We start from the raw sequence: 23,568 nt of genomic DNA, 5'->3' as shown, positions 1-23,568 counted from the left end.
GCTAAATACATATTAGTTACAATATTATTATTATTTTGATTCATCAGACTGCTTCCCCATCAACAACTTCTTAATTTTCAAGTGTCTACCACATGGTGGACACTCAACAAATTTTTGAATCTCTGGACTAAAGAATCATTTGGTTTTTATCCTCGATTATCTCCTGAGTAATTTTTCCAGCTGCAATCAGGTCGTCTTCTTAGTGATCCACAACACTATTCTGCCCTCACCCTACCCCCACTCCTGCCCCAACCCGCTGACCCAGAAGAGACAAATGAGGAAACCAATGTGGCTTCTGGCCAGAACTTGCTGGAAATTGGACAGATTCACCTGTTATTTACCATGCCTACAAATCAGTTGGAGAAGTCCCAGACTGGTGGCAAGATGGAGAGGTTTGTAAACTAGAAAGAGAAGAGCTGCTGAGGGTGGACCAGCTCCCAGGGGTTCAGCAGAGCCACAGTTCCACGGAGCTTACAAAATGAAGTTAATCCCTCCTTTCTCCAGGGAACTAAGTTACAGAGACACGGGGGTATGGGCCAATGGAGAGGAAGATTAGAGGAAATGTCCTCAATAAACTCCCCAATGGGAAGCAGTTTTACTTTCCCTCTGTCTCTCAGGGCACCTGACCAAGCGCTCACTGGGAAAACAAGTGTTGATGCCAGAGCCTTCTGTGGGTTCCAAGACCGCTTTTTCAGAGACAGGTACTTGAATCCTTCTGTTTGCAGCTCAGGGGTCATTCTGTACGTACTCTGGGGGTTTGGGGCTGTCTTAGTGGGATCAGGTGACTGATTCACAAGTCACTGGGCCAGGATGCACCCACCTTGCTGGCTCCCTTTTCTCCTCCCTGGCAGCTGGCTGTTCTCAGCCACAGATTGCTTTCCCTCTCAACTTAATTTATTAGAGCTATTTTGAGAAAGTTGCTGGGCAGGGGAGCCTGTGAAATAGGAAAGCCAGCAAGGGGATATGTGGGTGCCTTCTTCCTCCAGGGGACATGAGCGGGGCTATGCTCTTCCAGCTTGCCCCCACCCCTCCACTGGTCTCTCCCTTGCCCCAGACCCTTCCCTCTGTCCTGGCAATCCTGTTCCTTCTCAGCTAGCCAGCCCACTGGGGAGGAAGCAGATTAACTAACGGCTGAGGAAATGCATATACTGCTTGAGACATAGAAATAACACACATTAAACCTCATTGGAGGACTTTAAATTATCATGGAGCCAGAGACTGTCAGAGCTGGAAGAAACCACTGACAGGGTGCCTGGGTGGCTCAGTTGTTTAAGCGACTGCCTTCTGCTCAGGTCATGATCCTGGAGTCCCGGGATCGAGTCCTGCATCGGGCTCCCTGCTCAGCGGAGAGTCTGCTTCTCCCTCTGATTCTCCCCCCTCTCATGTTCTCTCTCTATCATTATCTCTCTCAATAAATAAATAAAAATCTTTAAAAAAAAAAAAGAAAGAAACCACTGACAGCTGAGCTCTGCCATGTTTGCCCTGCTCACAGCAGAACTGCCCAACGCCCTCCAGAGGAAAGGTGAATTTTATGGGCAGGTAGCCATGATCTGCAGGAAAGGGCAACTAACTGTGCCAAGAGGCACATTTATAGGCTGGCTTAGCCCAGTGAGCTCACCTGGTACTAGAACATTGATAAAGATGACATTGGCCAACTGGAATAATTGCATTTTCTCTCTCTGGAGTTTCAGCCTGACACCCACAGAGAGAGTTAGAGAGTGGGAACAGAAGTGGAAAGACAAGCAGGAAAGCAACAGTAGTTGGGGAAGCTGACAGCTGAGCAAGGCTCAGCAGGCCCCTGCTGCTCAGTGGTGAGGAGGAGGGAGGGTGTCGGGCCCTCATCAACCCTGTAGTTCCCAGGCTGGGTGCCAGTCTCAGGCTTCTGGATGTCCGCCTCCTGCATTTCCATACCAACTCTCAGAAGGAGCTGCATTTGTGAGATAACCTCCGTGGGTCTTTCTTATTTCCAACCCAAAGGAGCTAATAAAGAATTCACATGGCCTGGCTTGCAGATGAGGGAGTTGAGGCTAGCAGGACATGGGGTGCCCCCCTCCGCCCGCCATTACTGAATTAGTACCTGAGTCTGCACAAAGGAATCCAGGTTCAAGCACGGGGGTTAGGGGGCGGGGGGATGAGGGGTGTGGGGTGGGAAAGCAGTGACAGAGGCAGGGGAGAGGAGAGGAGAGTTGGTTCCCAGTTAGAGGGGCAGGAGAGGGGAACGCAGGGTTCAGTTGTTCAAACTTTTTGTCTCATCGTTATAACTAAAAACCAGTTTGTGAACAATAAGAGCTGAGTTCCAAATTTGCCCCACGGGTCGTGTCCTCTCAGTGGCCGCTCCTAGGAGGTTTCTGGGAGAAGAGATGGCATCTCTTGTCCACCTTGCGGACTTCACCAAGCTTCCCAGGCTATGCCCACAGGAAACGTGGTTTAAGAAGGGGCAGAATGAGTAGAAATCCTCCCCCCCGCCCCCCCCCCACCGGCTCCGTGCAAACCCATTTACCTGTAGTGTCATTTAAAGGCAACTTTAGGCTGGTTTTGTGTAATGTCTAAAACTCCATTGAGACCTTATTGTTCAATACCCCAACATTCAGCAGAAAGAGAGCTTACAGGGGCCTCTCTTTATCCCATGAGAAATGCTGATGGGAAAGACCTCATTTTGAGAAGCTGTGGACCTAAGGAAAGAGTCCTCAGGGCCAGGCTTTGCCCTGGATGGAAGAGCCCTTAAACAAGGTTTATAGCTCACACTCTCTCTCCTCCCAGGCCCATGGATCCAGTACGGATCGCAGTTGTGGGGGCAGGTGTGGTGGGGCTCTCTACTGCCATGTGCGTTTCCAAACTGGTCCCGGGATGCTCCATTACGGTCATTTCAGACAAGTTCACTCCTGATACCACAAGCGATGTGGCAGCCGGCATGCTTATTCCTCCTGTCTATGCAGGTAAGAGAGGGATTTTAGCTCCTCTGTCAGATATGACAGACGTTCTGTGGACAAGGAAAGCTGGATATGCATGTCCCTGTAATGCTGTTTTAACCTCTTCCTGGTTCATCTGTTAGGAAAGGCTCAGTTACACTGCAGGACAAACACAACCTCCAAACCTTAGCTTACAAGACAAAGGTCCGTTTCTGGCTCGAACCACAGGTCAATTGAGCAGCAGCAAGGGCTCTGCTCATCACCTGGGACCTAAGTGGCTGGGTAGCTGCTGTCTTGGATGTCATCAGCACCTGTGCCTGGGGGGAGACAGCTCTGGGGGAGGGGGTTTCACCCTAGCAGTTAAAGGCTCTGGCCAGGAAGCAACTTTCACCACATCTGATGACAGGTCGTTGGCCAGCACTAGTCCCCTGCTCCCACCCCTCTGAAGGGGGCCAGGAAGTCCACTTCTCTAAGGCTCCCAGAAGGCAGCCAGCCAGAAGTATTTGGTGAAGAGCACTCATGACAACCACAACTGGTAATTCTAAGGCTTTCCACCAATACCAATCATGACCACCAGCTCAGAAATTACTTGTAATGAGACTAACTATCCTCACTTCTAAGCCAGTATACAAACAATCAGTCATATGTATTCGGGCTTAAAGACGCATTGATTTTTTTAAAAACATGTTTACACACCCTTTCCATTCTGTATTCTTCACATGAAATAGAAGGAGGAGGGAAACGGCAGTAAATAAAAACCAAAATCATTTTGCAGCCAATGAGGTTTATACTCACTGTCTCCACTTCTTCATTTCTACTCTTCCCCCCCTTTAATTTTAGCTTTTATTTTATTTTATTTTTTTAAATCAGAGTTACACGTGCACAGGAAATAAGCTCAGGAACCTGGTGTGTTTGCAGAATGCAAGTTCACGCTTTCTGGACACCTTTCTTGTGACCAGAGTTCTTGTGTCCATTGTCCAGGAACCCCTCGGCTGACACCAGCCCTGGGTGAGTGGTCAGAAGGCTGCGTGATAGTCATGGAATCATCTGTGAAGGAGGCTCATCTAAGAGTCCATGCAGGCCATCGAGGCCTGAGCTCACCCTTCAGCTAGGTGGTTGGGGCCCCTAGATCAGAGAGTGCTTCTCTCTGGTGTTGCAGATAAGGACTTCCGTCTTCTCTTTGGGCTTCTTTCGGACCAACCCCAGTGATAACAGTGATATCTTCTGTGCTCATAAGTGTCAGTACCATATGGGGACCACACCTGTCCTACAGGGTTGCTGGGGGATTAAAAGGTAATACACATAAAGCGGTTAGAACAGTGCCTGGTAAGTGCTGTAGCAACAATCGCGATTACTACCATTCCTCCAGCTACAGTTTTCTCTTAGCAGCACTTGAACATGAGTTAGATCACCAGGCTGGCTTGTGCTATCCACTGCTGAATTGGAATTGTCCATTCTTTGGGGATGACTCCTACAGCATGTGAGTTGCAGCCACTATTTTGTTGTTAAGATTTGAAATGGGAACAGAGGGATGCGTTTCAATACAGCCCCAGACACTGGCTTAGATCATTGGGGTATAATTCATGTGAGGTCTAATTTAGCTCTTTTCTGCAGCTTATTATTCCTTCCTTATTTCTAAGCCAGCGGCCCAGTCTGCAGTTTTGGAAGACAGTGGTGAGTTCACACGGGCACAGATCCACCATTAAAGAAATGTTTATTGGCAGTCTTGTTATAAGTTGTTATAAAACCCTGCTACTGAAATGCCCTCATTGACCTGGGGACTCTGGGGAGCAGGCTGTCTCCAGAGGCCTTTTCATCTCTGCCATGAAGTCTAGGGACATCTCTCCAGGCAGAGCTTACCCAGCATCTTCTCTGCCTCAATTCCTTCGCCTCCTCTGTGGCTCCCCGCCCATAGCACCCCTCAGGATTATTGTTCCCCAGTCCCTAGATTCTCCCTCATGACCTTTCCCTGCGGATCAGGTGGCCAAATTCTTCACCCCATTTGGATTTGTTGGCGCCTCCTGATTACGCTCGCTCTCTATGCCTGCACTAAACACTACTGTTTCGGGGCTTCAACCATGACCCTTATTTCCTCTCTGATAGGATCTGGGTCCAACCTCTTGTGTTCTGGCAGGGATGCCCGGCTGACAGGGAGCACTGATCCACAGGACTCTGCCAGAGACGTGGTGCTTAGTGTGGTCCCTACGTGCTCTAGCGACCCGGGGAATGCTACCCTAAGCTATTGCATGAGTCCATGGAGTGGAGGGGGCCTGTGGCAATGGCAACCTTGCATGGGGCTGCAGCAAGTCCTTCCTGAGGAGCTCAGCTCCATAATGCCAACCTTGTCTCGTCTCCGTGTATCAGAGGGTAAGGAACCTGGGCTTCCTACTGATGTATAGTCTGTTCTAGGTCTGGTTGCCCTGGGCCCCACAGATCTTCCCTTGTTACCCGCCCTGTTTTCAGGCCCCAGGAAAGAGGTTCTAGGTTCTTTCTTCTATCGTCTCAACTGTGGGGCCAACTGGATATACCTCCCCCGGCCTGAACGAACTTCTGCTCAGATTGGCTATGGACCTGTCAAGGTCTGGAATATTATCTAGTGCCAAAGACCACCTTCCAGATGGTTCATATATCAGATTTTGTCCTGATTGGCCAATTTACCCTCTGATGATTAATCTTTACATGAACAGAAGTCAACAGCATATGTCAACATTCAAAACTCTGGTTGCTGATGGATTCTCCACCGCAACATAGTACCTTATCTAAATATTCCTCCCTGCCACTTTATTTTCTCCCAGTTTCTAGGATGGGGCTTGTCTGAAGCATAGTTATCATCACCACTTTTTTTCTGTTCTGCTTTGCTTTCCCCCGTGGTTACAGACACACCCATTCCCAAGCAGAAGCAGTGGTTTAGAGAGACCTTTGATCACCTATTTGCAATTGCCAGTTCTGCAGAAGCTGAAGATGCTGGTGTTCATCTGGTATCTGGGTAAGAGAGGAAATCTGAAGTTATTTTAGAATTTAGAATGATCTTAACGGACTTTAGAATTCAACATGGGAACTATTGTTGAGCATCTGCTGTGAGCAGAGTGCTGAGCTAGATGTGAGAGGATTTTGAAGATTTTAGGCTTTACTCCAAAGACCTCAAGAAAGACAAGTTATTAGTATATTAATTATATATATTAGTATATATAGTATCAGACTTCTAAAAAAAGATTTTATTTATTTATTTTGAGAGAGAGAGAAAGCGAGTGTGCAGGGAGAGGGACGGAGGCAGAGGGAGAGAGAGAATCCAAGTAGACTCCACGCTGAGCAGAGAGCTGAATGCCAGGCCCGATCCCAGGACCCTGAGATCATGACCTGAGCCAAAATCAAGAGTCGGTCGCCTAACCGACTGAGCCACCCAGGCATCCTTATAGTGTTAGACTTTTAAACAGCCATTACAGTTTCTCATCACAAATACTATTTTGAGTTTCCTCAGGGATTATGCAGTGATTTACAAATATGGCTAAAAAAACTGATAGCAGGTAAACACCGAGCTTGGACTATGTGCGGATCATGTGGCTGATGGAAAGCCAACAGGTGTGATATTGGAGAATGAGATGTTCCAAAAAAGGAAACGTTGTAGGTAACTAAAGTTACCTTTTGAAGTGCCATTTAGGAACCATATTTTTTTGTTATTAATATGATTATTATAAAAGTTAAACTTTTGTTTACATTTTTTTCTTAAGTGTATACATACAAGGATATACAGTAGTGTAACTATGCTTTAAAGTTATTGGGATTAGTACCACTTTGTATGATTATTACATCAGCTGGGTACACAGTATATTTTTTATGTTATTTTCAATTTTTAGGGATTACTCTTTTAAAAATTTTTTTTAAATTAACATATAATGTAGTATTTGTTTCAGGGGTACAGGTCTGTGATTCATCAGTCTTACATAATTCACAGCGCTCACCATAGCACATATCCTCCCCAGTGTCCATCACTCAGCCACCCCAACCCTCCCACCGCCTTCCACTCTAGCAACCCTCAGTTTGTTTCCTGAGATTAAGAGTCTCTTATGGTTTGTCTCCCTCTCTGGTTTCGTCTTGTTTCACTTTTCCCTCCCTTCCACTATGATCCTCTGCCTTGTTTGTCCAGTTCCACATATCAGTGAGATCATGTGATACTTGTCTTTTCTGATTGACTTATTTCGCTTAGCATAATACCCTCTAGTTAGGAACCATATTTTTGAAATGGTTAGGACATTTCTATTTGATTTTTTTTTTAGAGAGAGAGAGCAAGAGTGTGGGAGCAGAGTGGGGGCTTGGAGAGGGGCAGAGAGAGAGGGAGAGAGAGAAAATCTTAAGCAACCTCCACACCCAGCGTGGAGCCGGATGCAGGACTTGATCTCATGACCCTGAGATCATGACCTGAGCTGAAACCAAGAGTTGGACACTTAACCGACTGAGCCACCCAGGTGCCCCTCTATTTGATTCTTAATATCTGATTTCAGGAGACATGCATAATTAAATGAAAGAGTTAAAAAAGTCCTATTCGGCATTTCTAGTGCAGACTAGCATTTAGAATATGACAATATCTTTCTATAGCTTCTTTAAAAGAGATCACTAATCATTCTGTCACTTTTATGTCTTTAATTTATGACATAACACATATGTCATCTGTGATATCCTATGTGATAACACAGTAATGCCCCACAGCTTTCTGAAGAACAGAGAGATGCTTGCTTTTTACTAAGTTCTCAAAACCACTGCATCTTTTGTACAGAAAAACCTGTCCTCTCTCCTCCTTTGCTCAGGCTGTCCGCTGGCATTTTCTGCTAGTGAACACATCTGCATCAGGCAGATTTCTACCTTTTTCCTCTTCTTGCCCTGCTCACCATCACTAAGGGTGTTGACGTCACTAATTTCCCACAGTCAACACAAGTAACAACTTGCACTTCTTTTCTACCTTCTGAAGATGAATTGATACTCTAACTCCAAATCCAGCTGATGAGTCACATAGAAAAATTGTTCTCCTTGATTTATGGCCACAATTTGTTTTTGTCCAAAACCAATGTGACCATATCTAACTCACAAACTTTGTCTCTAAGTAATTTTTGAAAACAGTTGTGTCTAAAATTCAAATGTCCTTTCAAGACTAAGATTTTGCCACCATCGAGGATATTAAAAGGAATATACTTCAAGCTGGTCTAAAAGAGAGTAATTTATTTCTTTCACATGAGTGATTCTTGTCCCACTTGCTTCCACACACACACAAAAAAGAGAGATTTGAATCAGTCAAGTGAAGACAGGGGCAAAAATGTCCTTGAGCATCTTTGGCATAAATGTATAGCCTTATTCATCTGTTCATCTATGCATTTCTTCAAAACAATTTATTCAGCATTCACCAGTATCAGGTACTCGCTTAGGTATTAGAGATATAATAAGGAACCATTTAGTATACATTGCTTAGCATATAGTAAACGCTCAATAAATATGTGTTGAGTTAATTTTTGAGAAAAAAAGACACAGTCCTGCCCTCATATAGCTTATGGTCCGTAAGGAATGTCCTAAATCTAACTAGTTGCAAATAAGACCTGAGTTATCAACGGAAGAGAGTACAGGGTACTATGGAAGTATATCATTGGAGAATAAACTTGCTCTGGGAAGTTTGAGAAGCTACCTGGAACAAAGTGATGTTTCAGCAGAGACCATCCGGATGAGTGTAGGTTAGTTTGGTGACATTGTAGAAGTGAAGGAGACAGAGACAGGGTCAGGGACACAAGGGGCGGCATTCCAGGTAGAGGGAACCGCCTACGCGTAGACCTGAGTCTAGGGCGACTGTGGTGTGTTGGAGGGAATGAAAAACATCCAGGGTAATGGGAAGCCATTGAGATTTTACACATTGAAGTAACTGATCGTGTTTACATGTCAAAAATATACTGCCTGTAGTGTGGAGAACAGATGTGTGGAGAGAGAGAGATGGTGGTACAACCGATTAGGTGTTGATTGTGGGGACAGAGAGTAGATGGATTTGAGAAGTTGATGGGACTTGAGACTTGACAGTTGATGGCATGTGGGATGGGGAGAGAGAGAAAGTCGACATAGGTCTGGGTCTGGTTGTGGAGCTCAGGAGAGAAAAGAGGGCTCGAGGCGTAGCCCCCTGAGTGTTTGGCCTGTAGACAATGATGAAGATAGAGAAGGGGCAATCTAGCCCAGGGAGAGTGTGCAGAATGAGACCGCAAGAAGGCCCAGCGTGGAGCTCTGCAGCAAACAGCATTCATACCTTCCCCAGGGGCCCCTTTGAATGAATTCCTTAGAGATATATAAATTCTGGTGTGTGAACAACCACATCATGAGCAACTATGTACAGCACTCAAGTGAATTTCCTTGCTATTTTAGAGCAGCCATGATTTATAACACTTATTCCTATTGATGAAAACAGCCCAAGACTTGCAAATCCAAACACATGCTTAGCAGTTATTAGTAGAGCTATTACTGGCTTGTTAACAACCAGTATCATTCCAGCCTCATCCACCCTGGCCATGCTGCTGGCCTAACAGTCGCTGAGCTCCTCCTGACAACTCAGCTTCTCTTACTGACAGCGTGAGGGGATGACCCACAACTTAACTCATAATTCACACTCTGCCTCCTCTACACCCACCATGGCTCACTCCAGTTTAGACATTTTGTTTGGAATTGAGGGCAACCTTTAAGCTTCTGATGGATGCTTACAACTTACGTAAAATGTTCTACAAGACACCAAAACCTTTCCTCAAAAATGCATAATCATAAGTCAATAAAAAAAGTCTGAGCGATAGCTTTTTAGGAAAAAAACCCGTTAAATCCAATTTTTAAAACACAACTTTTAAATGTCTTATTCCCCTCAATCATGAACATTTCAAACTTAGCTGCTGAATTATCTGAACCCAAGAGAATGGAAGAGTAGATATTTTTCTTTTTATGTGTATGGGAATTGTGTTTTTATTTTTATTTATTTGTTTTTAAAGATTTTTTTATTTATTTGGGAGAGAGCACAAGAGGGGGAGGGGGTAGAGGGAGAAACAGACTCCCCACTGAGCAGGGAGCCTGATGCGGGGCTCGATTCCAGGACTCTGGGACCATGACCTTAGCCAACTGAACCACACAGGCGCCCCAGGAAGTGTGTTTTTAAAATGCTTTAGAGAATGTCATGTGGGGTTCACAGGTAATGTATTTCACAAAATTTCAGGAAATTTTTCCACTTACGTATTTGAGTTGGCAGATATTTCGAAGCGTTCCTACGGAAGAAGTGCCATTCTGGGCTGATGTGGTTCTGGGGTTTCGGAAGATGACCGAGGCTGAACTGAAGAAATTCCCCCAGCATGTGTTCGGTCATGCTTTCACAACTCTGAAATGTGAAAGCCCTACTTACCTCCCATGGTTGGAGAAGAGGTCAGTTGAAATGGCTCCTCGCTGCTTCCTTTATCTGTCATAGCCATATATAACTTCATAGCTCCTCATAAAATAGAAATGGAAAATTCCCTGTGGTCCCTCAGAGCTCACCTGCAGTGTGTCCTGTTGCTCCCAATGGCCAGGGCTGTGTCAAACAATCTGAAGACAGTGTTCGTGTCACAAGCAGTAAGTGACACCACACCGATAGGAACACATCCATCTTCTTCTAGTGCATGATGCATGGTTCTTATTCATGCTGCATGATTTGGTCCCCCGCCCACCAGTAAGTAAAACCCACTCATTGACACAGTATCTTAGATTTCCTCATTTGTAAAATGGAGACATTTGGAGAGTATGCTTCCAGCTATCAAATTATATGATTTGCTCCAGTTCTTTAGACAGAGAATCTTAAGCTTATTATAAATATTTTTGAAATTTTTTTCATTAGTGATAGAGAAAATACCTTCCTTATTTTCTTTGTTATAATTAAGACCTCTAAACCTGAGAGGTCATATCTTATCTAGATTAGGTAATTGCTTCCTCACCAAGTTCAGTCCAAAATACCTTGAACTTGCATTTTGGCCTGGTTTTCGGGACTTCCTGATTCCACCTAGTTAGGAAACACATCAAGAGCATCTTTATTTGAGACACATCAATAAATCTCTCTTTAGTCTAGAAATTGTAAGTGTATTGAGGGTTGTGAAACATTGGCCTTTTCAATCCCCAAATCTTTATATTTGGTAGATAAAGAGGGACAAGGTGAATTATTGTGTAAACCTTGGAAAAGTGACAGGATAAGAGTGGCAACGATGATCCGGTCCCAGGTGTGGGCCATAGAATGACTGATTCCTACAATTCACTAATCCCACGATTCTGTGTTCAACATCTGTGTCTGAACCTGGCACTGTGTTAGAAGCTGGTCAAAAAAAAAAAAGGATAAAATATGATCACTTTTCTTAAGAAATTCAGAGTCTGACAGGGGTGATGGTGTGCATGTGTATGTGTGTGCACGTGTGTGTTTATACATGTTAATTAACAATTACAGTAACTCGCATAGTAGGGGTATACAGATTTTGAGGGTGGATTGGGAGCACAGACAAGGGAGCCTAAGTCTGTCGGGCTCATGTCAGGAGCATCACAATACATCTTTGTAGCTTTATAAGAGGTCTTCTCACTTTTACATATTAGCTATTTATACGGGACATTTTCCTTTTGTAAGTTCCAGTTTTCGTTAGACCCACCCTTTCATGCCTTGTTCACTGGGCCTTAAACCATGTTTGCATGCTAAATTTGACCCTGTGGATATCAGCTGATAAATAAACATTTTGAGCCATCCTGTGATGAAGTTGCCCAACGGCCAACAGTCAAGTTTCAGCAGCATCATGATCTTTCCCTCTGTAGTACATTTTCCTTGTAGTACAAAAATGACTGGAAATAGGAAATTGGAAGTGTTAATGCTAGTGATTTGAGATGGAGGTATCACATACTTTATCTTAATTAAATTCAGATAAAGGGAAATTATTAGGCATGCCACAAGGGGCCGAGCTTTACTGTCATTATTATACTATGTACTATTTTGTTTGATTATGATAAAAAATGGAAGAACATGTATAAAATGTCGAGTCTAAAAAGTGAGTTGTCATTAGAGGGGTTTATAACTTGGGGGAAAGTTTCATTATTACCCCCACATCTATTGTTTGGCTCCTTTGTCTTGGACTTTTTTCTCCATGTTCAGGAAGGTCTATAGAAAACCTGGCTGGATCCCTGTGGTCTTCAGCAGATCAGGCAGAAGCAGGGAAGGGAGACTCCTGCAGAGTGTTTGTCCCATCACAGAGACTGGCAAAGGCTGGCTTCTCTGTGTGGAAATGGCACGGGGTCAGGGATGGTAATGGACACAGGGATAAGGGAAGTGGATGAATTCGTATAACCCTTTACCCAGATTCCTAATAGTTTCTTTGTCATTTTCACTCTCTCATATATAGAAATGTAGATATATATATATACATTTTTTCCCAGAGCCATTTAAGAGTATGTTGCAGACATGATGCCCCATGATTTCTGAATATTGCCATGTATATTTTCTAGGAACAAGGATATCCTTTTACATAAACAGAGTACTATGATAAAAATCTAGATATTTATATTGATACTGGAATCTATGGACCTCATTCATATCTTGCCCCCAAAAGGACTCAGTAAGGTCCTTTGTATAGAGACACTTGGTCCCTGATCCAATCGATGGTCACACATTACATTTAGTTATCATGCCTCTTCAGTCTGTAGTCTGTCTTTGTCTTTTATGACCTTTATAACTTTGAAGAGTACAGACCAGTTGCTTTGTAGAAGGTCTCTCACGTGGGGTTTGTCAGAGATTTCCTCATGATCAAATTAAGGTTATATGTTTTTGGTGGAACCCCACAGAAGGAATGTTGGCTCCTTAGCATGTCATATTAGGAGGCACGTCGTGTTGATTTGTCCCCTTCTGGTGACGTTAACTTGGATCACCTGGCCTGCCAGTTATCTCCAGTGTGAATTTACTACATTTTCCCTTTGTAATTACGAAATGCTTTGTGAAGGTACAGCTTGAAGTTGTGTAAATACCCTGCTCCTCATCAAACTTTCGCCTACTAGCTTTAGCTCTCATTCATGATTCTTGACTCAATCTTTACTATAATATTTGCCAAGTGATAATTTCGGTTTTTTAGAGATTTTATTTATTTACTTGAGGGGGTAGGGACTAGAGGGGAGAGCAAGGGGGTGTGGAGAGGAAAGGGGAAAGAATCTCAAGCAGGCTCCCCCAATGCAGGGCTTGATCTCACAACACCTCACTTGAGCCGAAGCCCAAGAGTCAGAGGCTTAACGGACTGAGCCACCCAGGTGCCCTGCCAAGTGATCATTTCTAACTCCTTCCACATTTAGTTTGTTTTCTCCTATAAGGAAAAACTTTTTCCCCCTATATTTATTCAGTTATTTATTTATGTCAGTATGGACTCGGGGATTCCTATTTTATTCAATGAATTATAATCTATTAGTCTTATTATTTATTTTGATGTTCAAATTGCCTAAGATTTGGCCAGTGGGAGCCCCTTCAAGCTGCTCTTGTGTCTTTTTGACATTTCTGCATCTCTAGCACTTTCTTACTTTTGGGCACAACAGCATTCCACACACTCCAATTTTGAGAAGAAAAACATTTTCTTTTCATGAATATTTCCTTCTGTCTTTTCCTGAAAACAAACCTGATGCAATGCTACATTTTAAATTTATATATTCAATGCAGTGTATTCAATGGTACTTTGTGCCAGTGGGAGCCACCTCCTGAGAGCAGTGCCACTGGCCTGATGACCGGTCAGCTAGGGTTCGTGCCTGGGAGCACGCTGCTTCCCGTCGGGTTTTAGGCGACAGAGTCAAGGAGAAGAGGCCTGAGGGGCTGCTCTTGTCCCCCCTAGCGTCCTGGGGAGGTCTTCGTCAGTCCATATGTTGGATACACACATCCACCACGACAGTAGGCTGGGGTGTGGGTGCCTCAGACAGACAGTACACACACACCCGTGTCCCACCAACCCCCCATTCTATCCTTTCAGCACTGTCTTGGGTCCCTGATACCTTCCTCTTCCTCCTGTGCACCCCCCTCCCCAAAGCGAGGCCTGCGCAGATAGCACACAGGGCCTCTCTCTGTGGAGATCAGCTGTCCTCTCTTCCCTCAGGGCCTGACATCTGGCCAGAAAGCCAACGTGGGGGAGGAAGAGAGCCACGTGTCCCCTTTCCTCCCGAGGCAGGCTTTGTAGGGCAGGGACTCCTCCATGCCCAAGGCAAGCCTTTCAGGCAAGGATTTCAAGCCAAGTGAGAGGCAGGGTGGCATTGTGGTGAGGGGGTGGGACCCCTGGGCCTCACTCTGTGGGCTGCCACCTGCTCTTCTCCAGGGCAAACCCCGCTGGGAAGCCACACAATCACTGCTTGTTCCTCGCACCCAGGGTCTGTTGTGCGCCCCTTCTACACAATGGGAGCGTTCAGCCTACAGTGTTCTGACTCAAAAACGGGCTTTTCACTCAGCAAGCAGCACAAACATGTCTCCAACGTAAGCTCCAGCCTTCTGAAATAATATAAACTTTCAGGAAAGACCAAAAAAAAAAAAATGTTTTTAACCAAAATTGAGATCTTCAGCTTTTTTCAAGAACAGAAGGGATCATCTCCCTCTCAAAAAGAGAAACGATGCCCAATAATATCCAGAACAAACAAAAGAACAAAAACCCCTCAGAGGTTTAATCAGCCATGCAGATCATGTTTTATATCCTCAGCCAGTGGAGTCATATTCTGCTGCTTTTTACGTGCCCCGTCCAGGAAATGAATCACAGAGGCAGTAAGTCAACCGAGCCTGTCTCTTTGCCAGACATCCTACCTAAATAAATCATCCCGGCTGGATCAGGATCGTCCTGCCTGTGACAACATCCGGAAGGCTGGGTGCCTCATTTCTGTGCTGGGGGACCCTGTAACTTAGGTGCATTGCTTTCTTTCAGGAGGCCATGCTTTATACTGTGGCCCGGGTAAGGCGGGCGCTGACCACACTGAACTGCTCTCTCGGTACTTCCTTCCCCCGGAATAACAAGGCCTCACAGTTACTTTCCCTGTCTCCCATCTCCTGTAGCTTCTGTTCTCCCACTTGGCCTGACTCACAGCAGTGCCTCTGGAAAAAAACTCATGTGGCTCCCCCAGGAGTTGGACAGAAATATGGATTGTACATCAGGACGTGACAGATGGGCCCTGCCTTATAAATGTCCAGCTTGCAAAGGGGCCTTCCTGTACAGCAGACCCCTGCTTCCCCAACACCAACACGCACCTTGCCCCTGGAGCCCAACTGTCCTTTTCCAGGCCTCTAGGTATTTCTGCCTCCTCCCAGCACCTGTCGCCTCTGACCAGAGGAGCTGTGGACAAATGATGGTCCCAGACGCAAGCCTAATGTGAGCACCCGTTTTCTGCCTGGCTTTGCAAGGCTAAAGTGGGAGGTTACCAGCCAGGCAGGTGCAGAATGATGGTGTTTGGTTTTTCTGATGGCGGCAACAAGGTTAGCGTGGAATAGATGGAGGCTGTGTGCAATGTGGTAGCCTTAGGGGATTCCCCTGGGGCGTCAGTAACTGCCTAAAGGCAACGCAACAGGTGACTTGTTCCCTGAAGCCCCACCCCCTAGTCTGACTCAGGGTGCTCGGCTGCTCCCCGCCAGGACCACCCTGCCCATAGAAACCCTGAGCCTCGTCCACACAAGGGACCAGAGGCCACTGCACCCCTGAATGGAACATACAAGTTCATGGAGTGGTCAGAACAGGGATGGATATTCTGAGAAGTGGGAAATAGAAAGCAGTTGATTTTATTAGAATATGCATTGCAACGAAATGAGTGAGGAATATGGCCATCAGATGAGATCATGTGGTCAGGTCAATATTAGACTATATATAAAACACAAGAAATCCCATGTATTCTTCACCCAGATTCCCCAAATCCTAAACTTACCATATTTGCTTTATCCTTTTCCCTCTAAATATATGCCTTTCTTTCTGAACCATTTGAGAGAAAGCTGCAGATGTGATGCCGCTTTACCCCAAATACTGAATATGTATTTCTTAAACTCAAGGCCATTCTCTTATATAACCAAGGTCAACTAAGCAGAATGAGGGCATTAAATTAACATGGGTACATTTCTGAAATCTACAGACCTTATTCAGATTTCGCCAATTGTCCCAATAATATATATTACAGCAAAAGAAAATCCAAGATCATATATCATATGTTGCAAAAATATATATTTATCATATATACTTACATATATGTGTATATATGTGTGTGTGTATATATATGCTATATATATTCATTAGAAGCAAGTGACTAGGTTCAGCCAGCATTCAAAGGGAGGGGAATTAGGCTTCAGCCTTAAAGGGTTCAAAGAATTTGTGGATATATCTTGAAAACATCACCATTGACCCTCAGAGTACAAATTGTTTACATTCCTACCACATGCAAAATATGCATATATATGTAAACATATATATGTATATTTAAAATCTAACTATTATAAGCTATTTTAGGTATAGCTACACTAAGTGTCACTATGAAGGAACAGTGGACTTTTTCTTTTTTCCTCTATTTTATTCCTTATTATATGATGTAGTCTTTTGTTTGTTTCAAGGTTTTTAATTAATTAATTAATTAATTTTAAGCTTTTATTTATTTATTTGTTAGAGAGAGAGAGAGAGCACAAGCAGGGGGAGCTGCAGGCAGAGGGAGAAGCAGGCTCCCTGATCAGCAGACTCCCTGATCTACAGGCCACCCAGGCGTCCCTCAAGTTTTTATTTAAATTTTAGTTAGTTAACATGTAGTATAATATTGGTTTCAGGAGTAGAATTTAGTGATTCGTCACTTATGTGCAACACTCGGTGCTCATCACAACAAATGCCTTCCTTAATACCCATCACCCATCTATCTCATCCCCCCTCCCACATCCCCTCCAGCAACCCTCAGTTTGTTCTCTAGAGTTAATAGTCTCTTATGGTTTGCCTCCCTCCCTTTTTCCCCCTTCCCCTGTGTTCATTGGTTTTGTTCCTTAAATTCCACATATGAGTGAAAGCATATGGTATTGTCTTTCTCTGAGTGACATATTTCACTTAGCATAATACCCTCTAGTTCTATCCACGTCATTGCAAATGGCAAGATTTCATTCTTTTTTATGGCTGAGTAATAGTCCTTTGTGTGTGTGTGTGTGTGTGTGTACACACAGTACCTCTTCTTTATCTATTCATCAGTTGATGGACATTTGGGCTCTTTCCATAGTTTGGCTATTCTTGATAATGCTGCTATAAACTTCGGGGTGTATGTAGCCCTTCGAATTAGTATATTTGTATCCTTTGGATAAATACCTATCCAAAGGTATTGCTGGCTCGTAGGATAGTTCTATTTTTAACTTTTTGAGGAAACAGTGGACTTCTATGAATCTGTGTGCATAGTACTATTTGCCAAGTGAGGTTTTAAATTAGGTTTCCTTTTAATCTCATTTTCAAATAGACTGGACACAGTTAATTTTTTGATCACTGTTATTAAGGTGTCATGCTTCAGGTTTGAAGCAAGGATTAATTTTTTTAATTGACTATGTCTAATAATGCATACAAAAGACATCACAAAATGCTTCCCAAAGCCAGCCCTACCCACCCCCCCAGGTTCTTGGCCACTGTCCTCTCCCAGCCTCCTTGCATCTCTCTACATCTCTAGCAATGGCTTCCTAACTCTTCACTCTTTCTCTCATCAGTGGCTCAAAAACTCAATGCTGTTTTCCTCATTCCAACGCACTTGAAACTATAGCAGCAGTGGGGAGAATTGTCCTCTTTCCAGCTCTGACACCTGGGGTTCCACTGCTCAGGCCTGACTCTCACCAGTTCTCTTCAAATCAGTCCCCTCAGGCTCTGGTCCTCGGGCTCTGGCCCTCGCCCCCTAACAAGCAAGTTCTAGCCAGTGTGAGGAGTCAACTGGGGAACAGACACCATGTCATCCCCTCTTCTCTCTACCCTCCTTGGTGGGCACCAATTTTACAAAAGCAATCTGGTTTGCAGAGAAGTATCCTGGCCTTCACGCAGACAGTCATGTACCCTCTCACCCCAAAGTCATCTTGGATCCTTAGAAGAGAGTTTTTACTTTGTATTTGTATAATCCACAGACCTATTTGGATCATCTTCCCAGAATAAAGGTACAAGCTTTAAAATATTACCAAAGGAGTGTCAAAATGTCTGTATTTGGCCAGATGAAAGTGCTTTAACATTTTAAATGACAAAAACGATGTTTTCCCCCAGTTTCTACTCATTAGACTCCGCAAACAATTTTGGGTCTAAGTCTCAGCAGGTGAATTCCAGGCATACATGGCTTCCGGGGCAGTATCTTGATTCTGCTGTACCCTTTGTTCTGTCCCTGCTGGGCTGCACCCCACATCCTGCCCTGACCTCCCACTCCCAGTTCCTCCCTCCTGAGCCCAGAGGCCCAGCTCTGTGGTCAAAGCAGCCTCATCCCTCGTACTAGAGCTCACAGGGCCCTGTCTCTCCCCCGTGTCCCCTTTCCCCCAGTGGGTCTCCACACTGAACCCCCACCTCCCTATTTCTTTCTTTTCTTTTTACTCTTTTTTTTAAAAGATTTTATTTATTTATTTGGCAGAAGGAGAGAGAGAATGCACAAGTAGGGGGAGTGGCAGGCAGAGGGAGAGGGAGAAGCAGGCACCCCACTGGGCAGGGAGCCCGATGTGGGGCTTGATCCCAAGACCCTGGGATCGTGACCTGAGCCAAAGGCAGACGCCCAACGGACTGAGCCACCCAGGAGCCCCACTCACCTCCCTATTTCATGCTGCACAGGATTCCTCTCTTACATGGCTTAGGCTGAGGCAGGTGATGGGAGGTGGGGTGCAGGGATGCCTCTAGTCCCATGAGAAGAGAGAGGATGAGGGGACTCCCCTTTGCTTCTGGGATGTGGTTGTATGTGTGTGTGTGTGTGTGTGTGTAAAGAAGTGCTTAGTGGAGTCCTATCCCTCTCAGGGCCATACGTGCTCAATTTCCTTCCTGCTGAACCCCCCCGCGCCCCCCCCCCACTTTATGCTTCAGGCTGACATGGTCCTGCAGAGGGCTGACATTTAGGCTTGGTGAAAATGGGCACCCTTGGGTTTTAGCGTGATGACCAGGAGACATTGGTCTGGTGCTATTAGTGAGCACAACTTCTTGAGTCCCCCGTCTCCGCATTTCCTCATGGGAGGTTGGGACAAGGCATCCCCCCTATCTAGAATGAGGTCTTGCTCAGGTGTAGGAAACCCACGGGGAAAGTCTCCAAGCTTATACCCCCAACCATGTCATTCAAAACCCCCAGAATAAAATAACTACCTTGTATGGTTGTAAAAGTGCTTGGTCACCCAACATACAGCTTCCAGGTATGGTTTCCTCCTACACCCTGGTGCCCCCTGATGCATTGCCCGTGGGATAACAAGAGTGACTGGGCATCACCATGTGGTTGTATCGCAACAGTACAAGGATGATGGGTCCCTGGCACATTCAGTAAGTTCCCTCCTGGGGTCAAGGCCAGGGAGGCACTCAGCACCGAAAGCCTGCGGGGGCCTTCCAATCACTATGATAATTTCAGAAGTCTCCAGGTAGAGAGTGGACTTTCATTAGTAGCAACCAGAGGGGGATCCTTGAAATGGAAGAGAAGGACATTTGCATTTGTTGAATTTATACATAATATTTATAAAAACCCTGTGGACTCAACATTCTTATTCTTAGGTGATAGTTGAGGAAACAAGTTCAGTTCGGTCAAGTCCCCAGGCTGGTAAAATTCCTTTATTTCTCTGAATTAGGAAAATAATTCTGAGTTTTAATTAGAATAATTGGAACACAGAGCACAACGGTTAACTATCAACATGTGGAATCCACAATCTATTAAAAGTAAAACCAAGATAATGTTCAAATAATAATCAACGTAAAACATTTTTTGAAGTCCAAAGGTCATTCTATTAAACCACTGAATGTAAGTGATAGATGGGTTTGGGGAGCAGGCAAACTCCTTTTGGATTTTATAGTAGCATAGCAACTATACCTTTTCCCACACCGCTCCCCCCATTAAAAAAAAATACTTAGGAACTACAATGTGTTATGTGCTGTGTCAAACTTTTTCCAGATGCTGTCTCATTTCATTTTCACAAGGAGCCTATGAAGTCAGTACTGATATCTCCAAATTATGGATGGAGGATTAAAGTTCACAGAAATTAAATAACTTGACCAAGGTCTTCTGATTGGTAAAGGGGAGAGCCCTCCTAAACTCTTTTTCAAAAGTCTTTTCTTTACATTCACTATTTTAAGGAATATTAACACACTGCAATATGTTGGTCAGCATCACCACAAAATTCATCGGTGAATGTATTAAAACTAATGCTGTTGAACTGTACACCTAAAAATGGTTAAGAGAGTGAATTTTATGTTCTGTGTATTTTACCACAATTAAAAAAAAAAAGATTTACAGGACCTAGATAAGCCATTTCCTTTTTAAAAAATTTTTTTTATTTATTTATTTTTGAGAGAAAGCCCACGTGCACGAGAAAGAGCGAGGAAGGGGCAAAGGGTGAGGGAGAGAAGCAGACTCCCCGCCAAGCAGGGAACCCAACCATGCAGGGCTTGATCCCAGGACCCCGAGATCATGACCCCAGTGGAAACCAGGAGTCCCACACGCAACCTACTGAGCCACCCAGGTGCCCCAAGCCATTTCTTTTTGTTATGGATATACTTGGTCCAAAATGTCATTATCAACCACAACTGTCAGTCCATCAGCTGCAAATATTTTGCATTTGTCTCATGCTAACATTCCTTTTTTTTTTTTTTTTTTTTTAAGATTTTATTTATTTGAGAGAGAGAGAATGAGAGAGAACACATGAGAGGGGATAGGGTCAGAGGGCAAAGCAGACTCCCTGCCGAGCAGGGAGCCCGATGCGGGACTCGATCCAGGGACTCCAGGATCATGACCTGAGCCGAAGGCAGTCGCTTAACCAACTGAGCCACCCAGGCGCCCTCATGCTAACATTCCTGTGGTAGACATAAAGTGGGGGGTGTGACCCCTGTTCCAAACATCTAGTTAGGGAGACCAGAATAAAGCAAAGAAACATGCAAGAGTTAACAATATGAGACAAAGTGCCTAAGGCTGCAAATTTAGGTGCTAAATAAATGGCATAAAAAGAAAGGCTAGGGGATTTAAAATACGGATTGATTTAGTATTCATTTAGCAGCTAGTATGATATAGGAACTTTATAAAACATGAAAAGGACAAGACATTTCTTTTGTTTTGGATTTTTGAAACAGGTTTTCATTTAGCTTCCAGTATAGGAATCCCCAGTATCCAAGGATGCGAGGCAGTCGGTGGCTAGAATTTGGCCTGCTTGGGCCCTGGATGCGGTGGCCTTGCCCGTCATTTCCCGTGAGGGCTTGAGCAGGAAGCTGCTGAGGTGGTTCACCTAATGGTCTCTCTCGTTCTTCCCAGGTTAAAAGGAAGTGGGGTCCTGATACTCACCCGACGAATAGGAGACCTGTGGGAGCTTCATCCATCCTTCGACATCGTGGTCAACTGCTCAGGCCTTGGAAGCAGACAGCTTGCAGGAGACTCGAAGATTTTCCCCGTGCGGGGCCAAGTGCTCAGAGTTCAGGCTCCCTGGGTGAAGCATTTTATCCGAGATGGGAGTGGGCTGACATATATTTATCCCGGCATATCCAACGTAATCCTGGGTGGAACAAGGCAAAAAGGAGACTGGAATCTGTCCCCAGATGCAGAAATTAGCAGAGATATTTTTTCCCGTTGTTGTGCTCTTGAGCCCTCCCTCCATGGAGCCTGCGACATCAGGGAGAAGGTGGGCTTAAGGCCCTTCAGGCCAGGCTTGCGGCTGCAGACAGAGCTCCTAGCCCAGGATGGTAGGCGGCTGCCTGTGGTCCACCACTACGGCCACGGGAGTGGGGGCATCTCTGTGCACTGGGGCACTGCTCTGGAGGCCGCCAGCCTGGTGGGCGAGTGTGTCCGAGCCCTCAGGACCCCCAGTTCCAAGTCAAAGCTGTAGGTGACATGAAGTGACAGCAAATGGCCCCGGAGACTATTGATCAAAATACAATCTAAGCACCAGAACTGATTCCAATAACTTTTCCATTGCATGAAAGTTTAATTAGATCTATCTTTGTTTTCAAAATTAGAAATGATGCAATATGAATCCTTAGTAGCCTTAGGACTGGTACTAACCTAATCTCGTACCAATGTAGAACGAGGCTTAAGTCTACTAATGACATAGGGCATAAAACTCTATTTTTGTTAAAAATACTTGTTATAGAATAAGATTTCTCTTAGATCTGGTGTTCAAAGCTCTGTGCTTATTTACAAGGATGCTGGAAACTGTAGGGATTTTGACATCTTTTGGCTAATAAGTCCACTGCAAGAGATAATGTATGGAAAACACTTACCTCGCTGTCAGTTGCAGAGATGCCCATGATGTTTGTGGGTTGCATTCAAGTGAGCATTATAATCCCTCTAAATAAAAGACACGGTGATCATGCAACACAGGCTTATTACATTTAATAGAAGACAAAGCATGGTTCCTCCTAGTACTTGTGGCGACCGATTCCTCCCCTCAGCTGGTCATGATGGGTAGAAGACAGGGATGAAGTTACCTATGAACATGGCATCAACTCAATAGCTGTCTGGAGTCAGTCACCTAAGGGTGGTACTTTCCCTTACGACAAATGACTGAGCACTCGCTTGTTGTGTGGTTGACTTTGCCTAAGCATTTTTGAGGATTGAGTAGCAGGGGCAGCCAAAGAGCTAATTTGCTGATTAGGATGGAACAATCATTCTGAATGAAATATATCCAAAGAGTTTTCTGCAAGCTGTAAAAAACAAAAAACAAAAAACAAAAACTACCGGGAAGGAGGGGAAATGTGTCATGATAAAATAAGTTTGGGAATTGCTGAAATAAATTAGTCTAACCTGGTTTCTTGACTCAGGTCTGCTCAGAGTTAATCTGTTCATATATATTGTGAATGCTCAGGAGGGTTTTGGCTTTAGTGAATGGTAAAGGAGGTGCTATTCACTAAGGTAAGGACGCTTTGGAGAAATAGATGTAATTTTAATTTTAATTTTAATTTTGGCAGGAGATGGCTGGTGTTTAGTGATAGTAAGTTCTATTTTGGACATCCCGGGGTTGTGGGGGGGGAGGTGAGGTTGGCAAAGAGAAGGTGGGAAAGAGAAAGCCCCCAGCATAGCGCCATTTTACTGTTTTGTTCACTGAGCTTTTGCATATGATTTTTTTTTAAAGAGAACATTCGGCTGGAAGAGGGAGTGAGGGAGAGAGGAGAGAGAGAGAAAACCAGTGTACTAGATGATCTTAATTTTTCCTTGTAGTGTTAAAAATCCTCCAGTGTGCGTCTTCCCCATAGGTTCCCACCAGGGGGTGGTATTGTATCAAATTCAGATAAGTTGGGAACTCTGAAAATTGAGAAATGACTAGAAATAAAAAAATGGATACCAGCTGTGTGGAGTGACTGTGTGATTCTTTTCAGGTTTTGGAGTTTATATGCCACGAACGTAATTGTTCTGTGTAAAGTATTTGAGAAACATGCAAACTTAGGCTGAGCACACATGTACATGCGTGTACTCATTGCATTCTGTGAGAAATACTAAGTCATGATAAAATGGCATTTTAAAGAGA

The 23,568-nt window shown here is 44.5% G+C and overlaps 1 protein-coding gene across 4 annotated transcripts; it reads left to right on the top strand.

Moving 5' to 3' along the window:
- On the top strand, positions 1-23,387 carry DDO (D-aspartate oxidase). Of its 4 annotated transcripts, XM_081828802.1 has the most exons (6): positions 1-701; positions 2,761-2,936; positions 4,524-4,583; positions 5,787-5,895; positions 10,152-10,328; positions 21,363-23,387. In XM_081828802.1, exons 1-6 carry the CDS (start codon positions 532-534, stop codon positions 21,928-21,930), a joined length of 1,260 nt encoding a protein of 419 aa, XP_081684928.1. In that variant the 5' UTR covers positions 1-531; the 3' UTR covers positions 21,931-23,387. The 4 variants fall into 4 exon arrangements, with proteins under 4 accessions (XP_081684928.1, XP_006729541.3, XP_030879745.2 ...); XM_006729478.3 differs by lacking the exon at positions 4,524-4,583 and having other exon boundaries at positions 493-701; XM_031023885.2 differs by lacking the exons at positions 2,761-2,936; positions 4,524-4,583; positions 5,787-5,895 and having other exon boundaries at positions 496-701.
- The last annotated feature ends 181 nt before the right edge of the window (positions 23,388-23,568 follow it).

Source organism: Leptonychotes weddellii, chromosome 8 (genome assembly GCF_054177405.1).
Source record: "Leptonychotes weddellii isolate Sample4059 chromosome 8, ASM5417740v2, whole genome shotgun sequence".
Taxonomy (NCBI): domain Eukaryota; kingdom Metazoa; phylum Chordata; class Mammalia; order Carnivora; family Phocidae; genus Leptonychotes; species Leptonychotes weddellii.
Note: the sequence above shows the minus strand (reverse complement) of the source record. Positions and strands in the feature narration are given on the sequence as shown.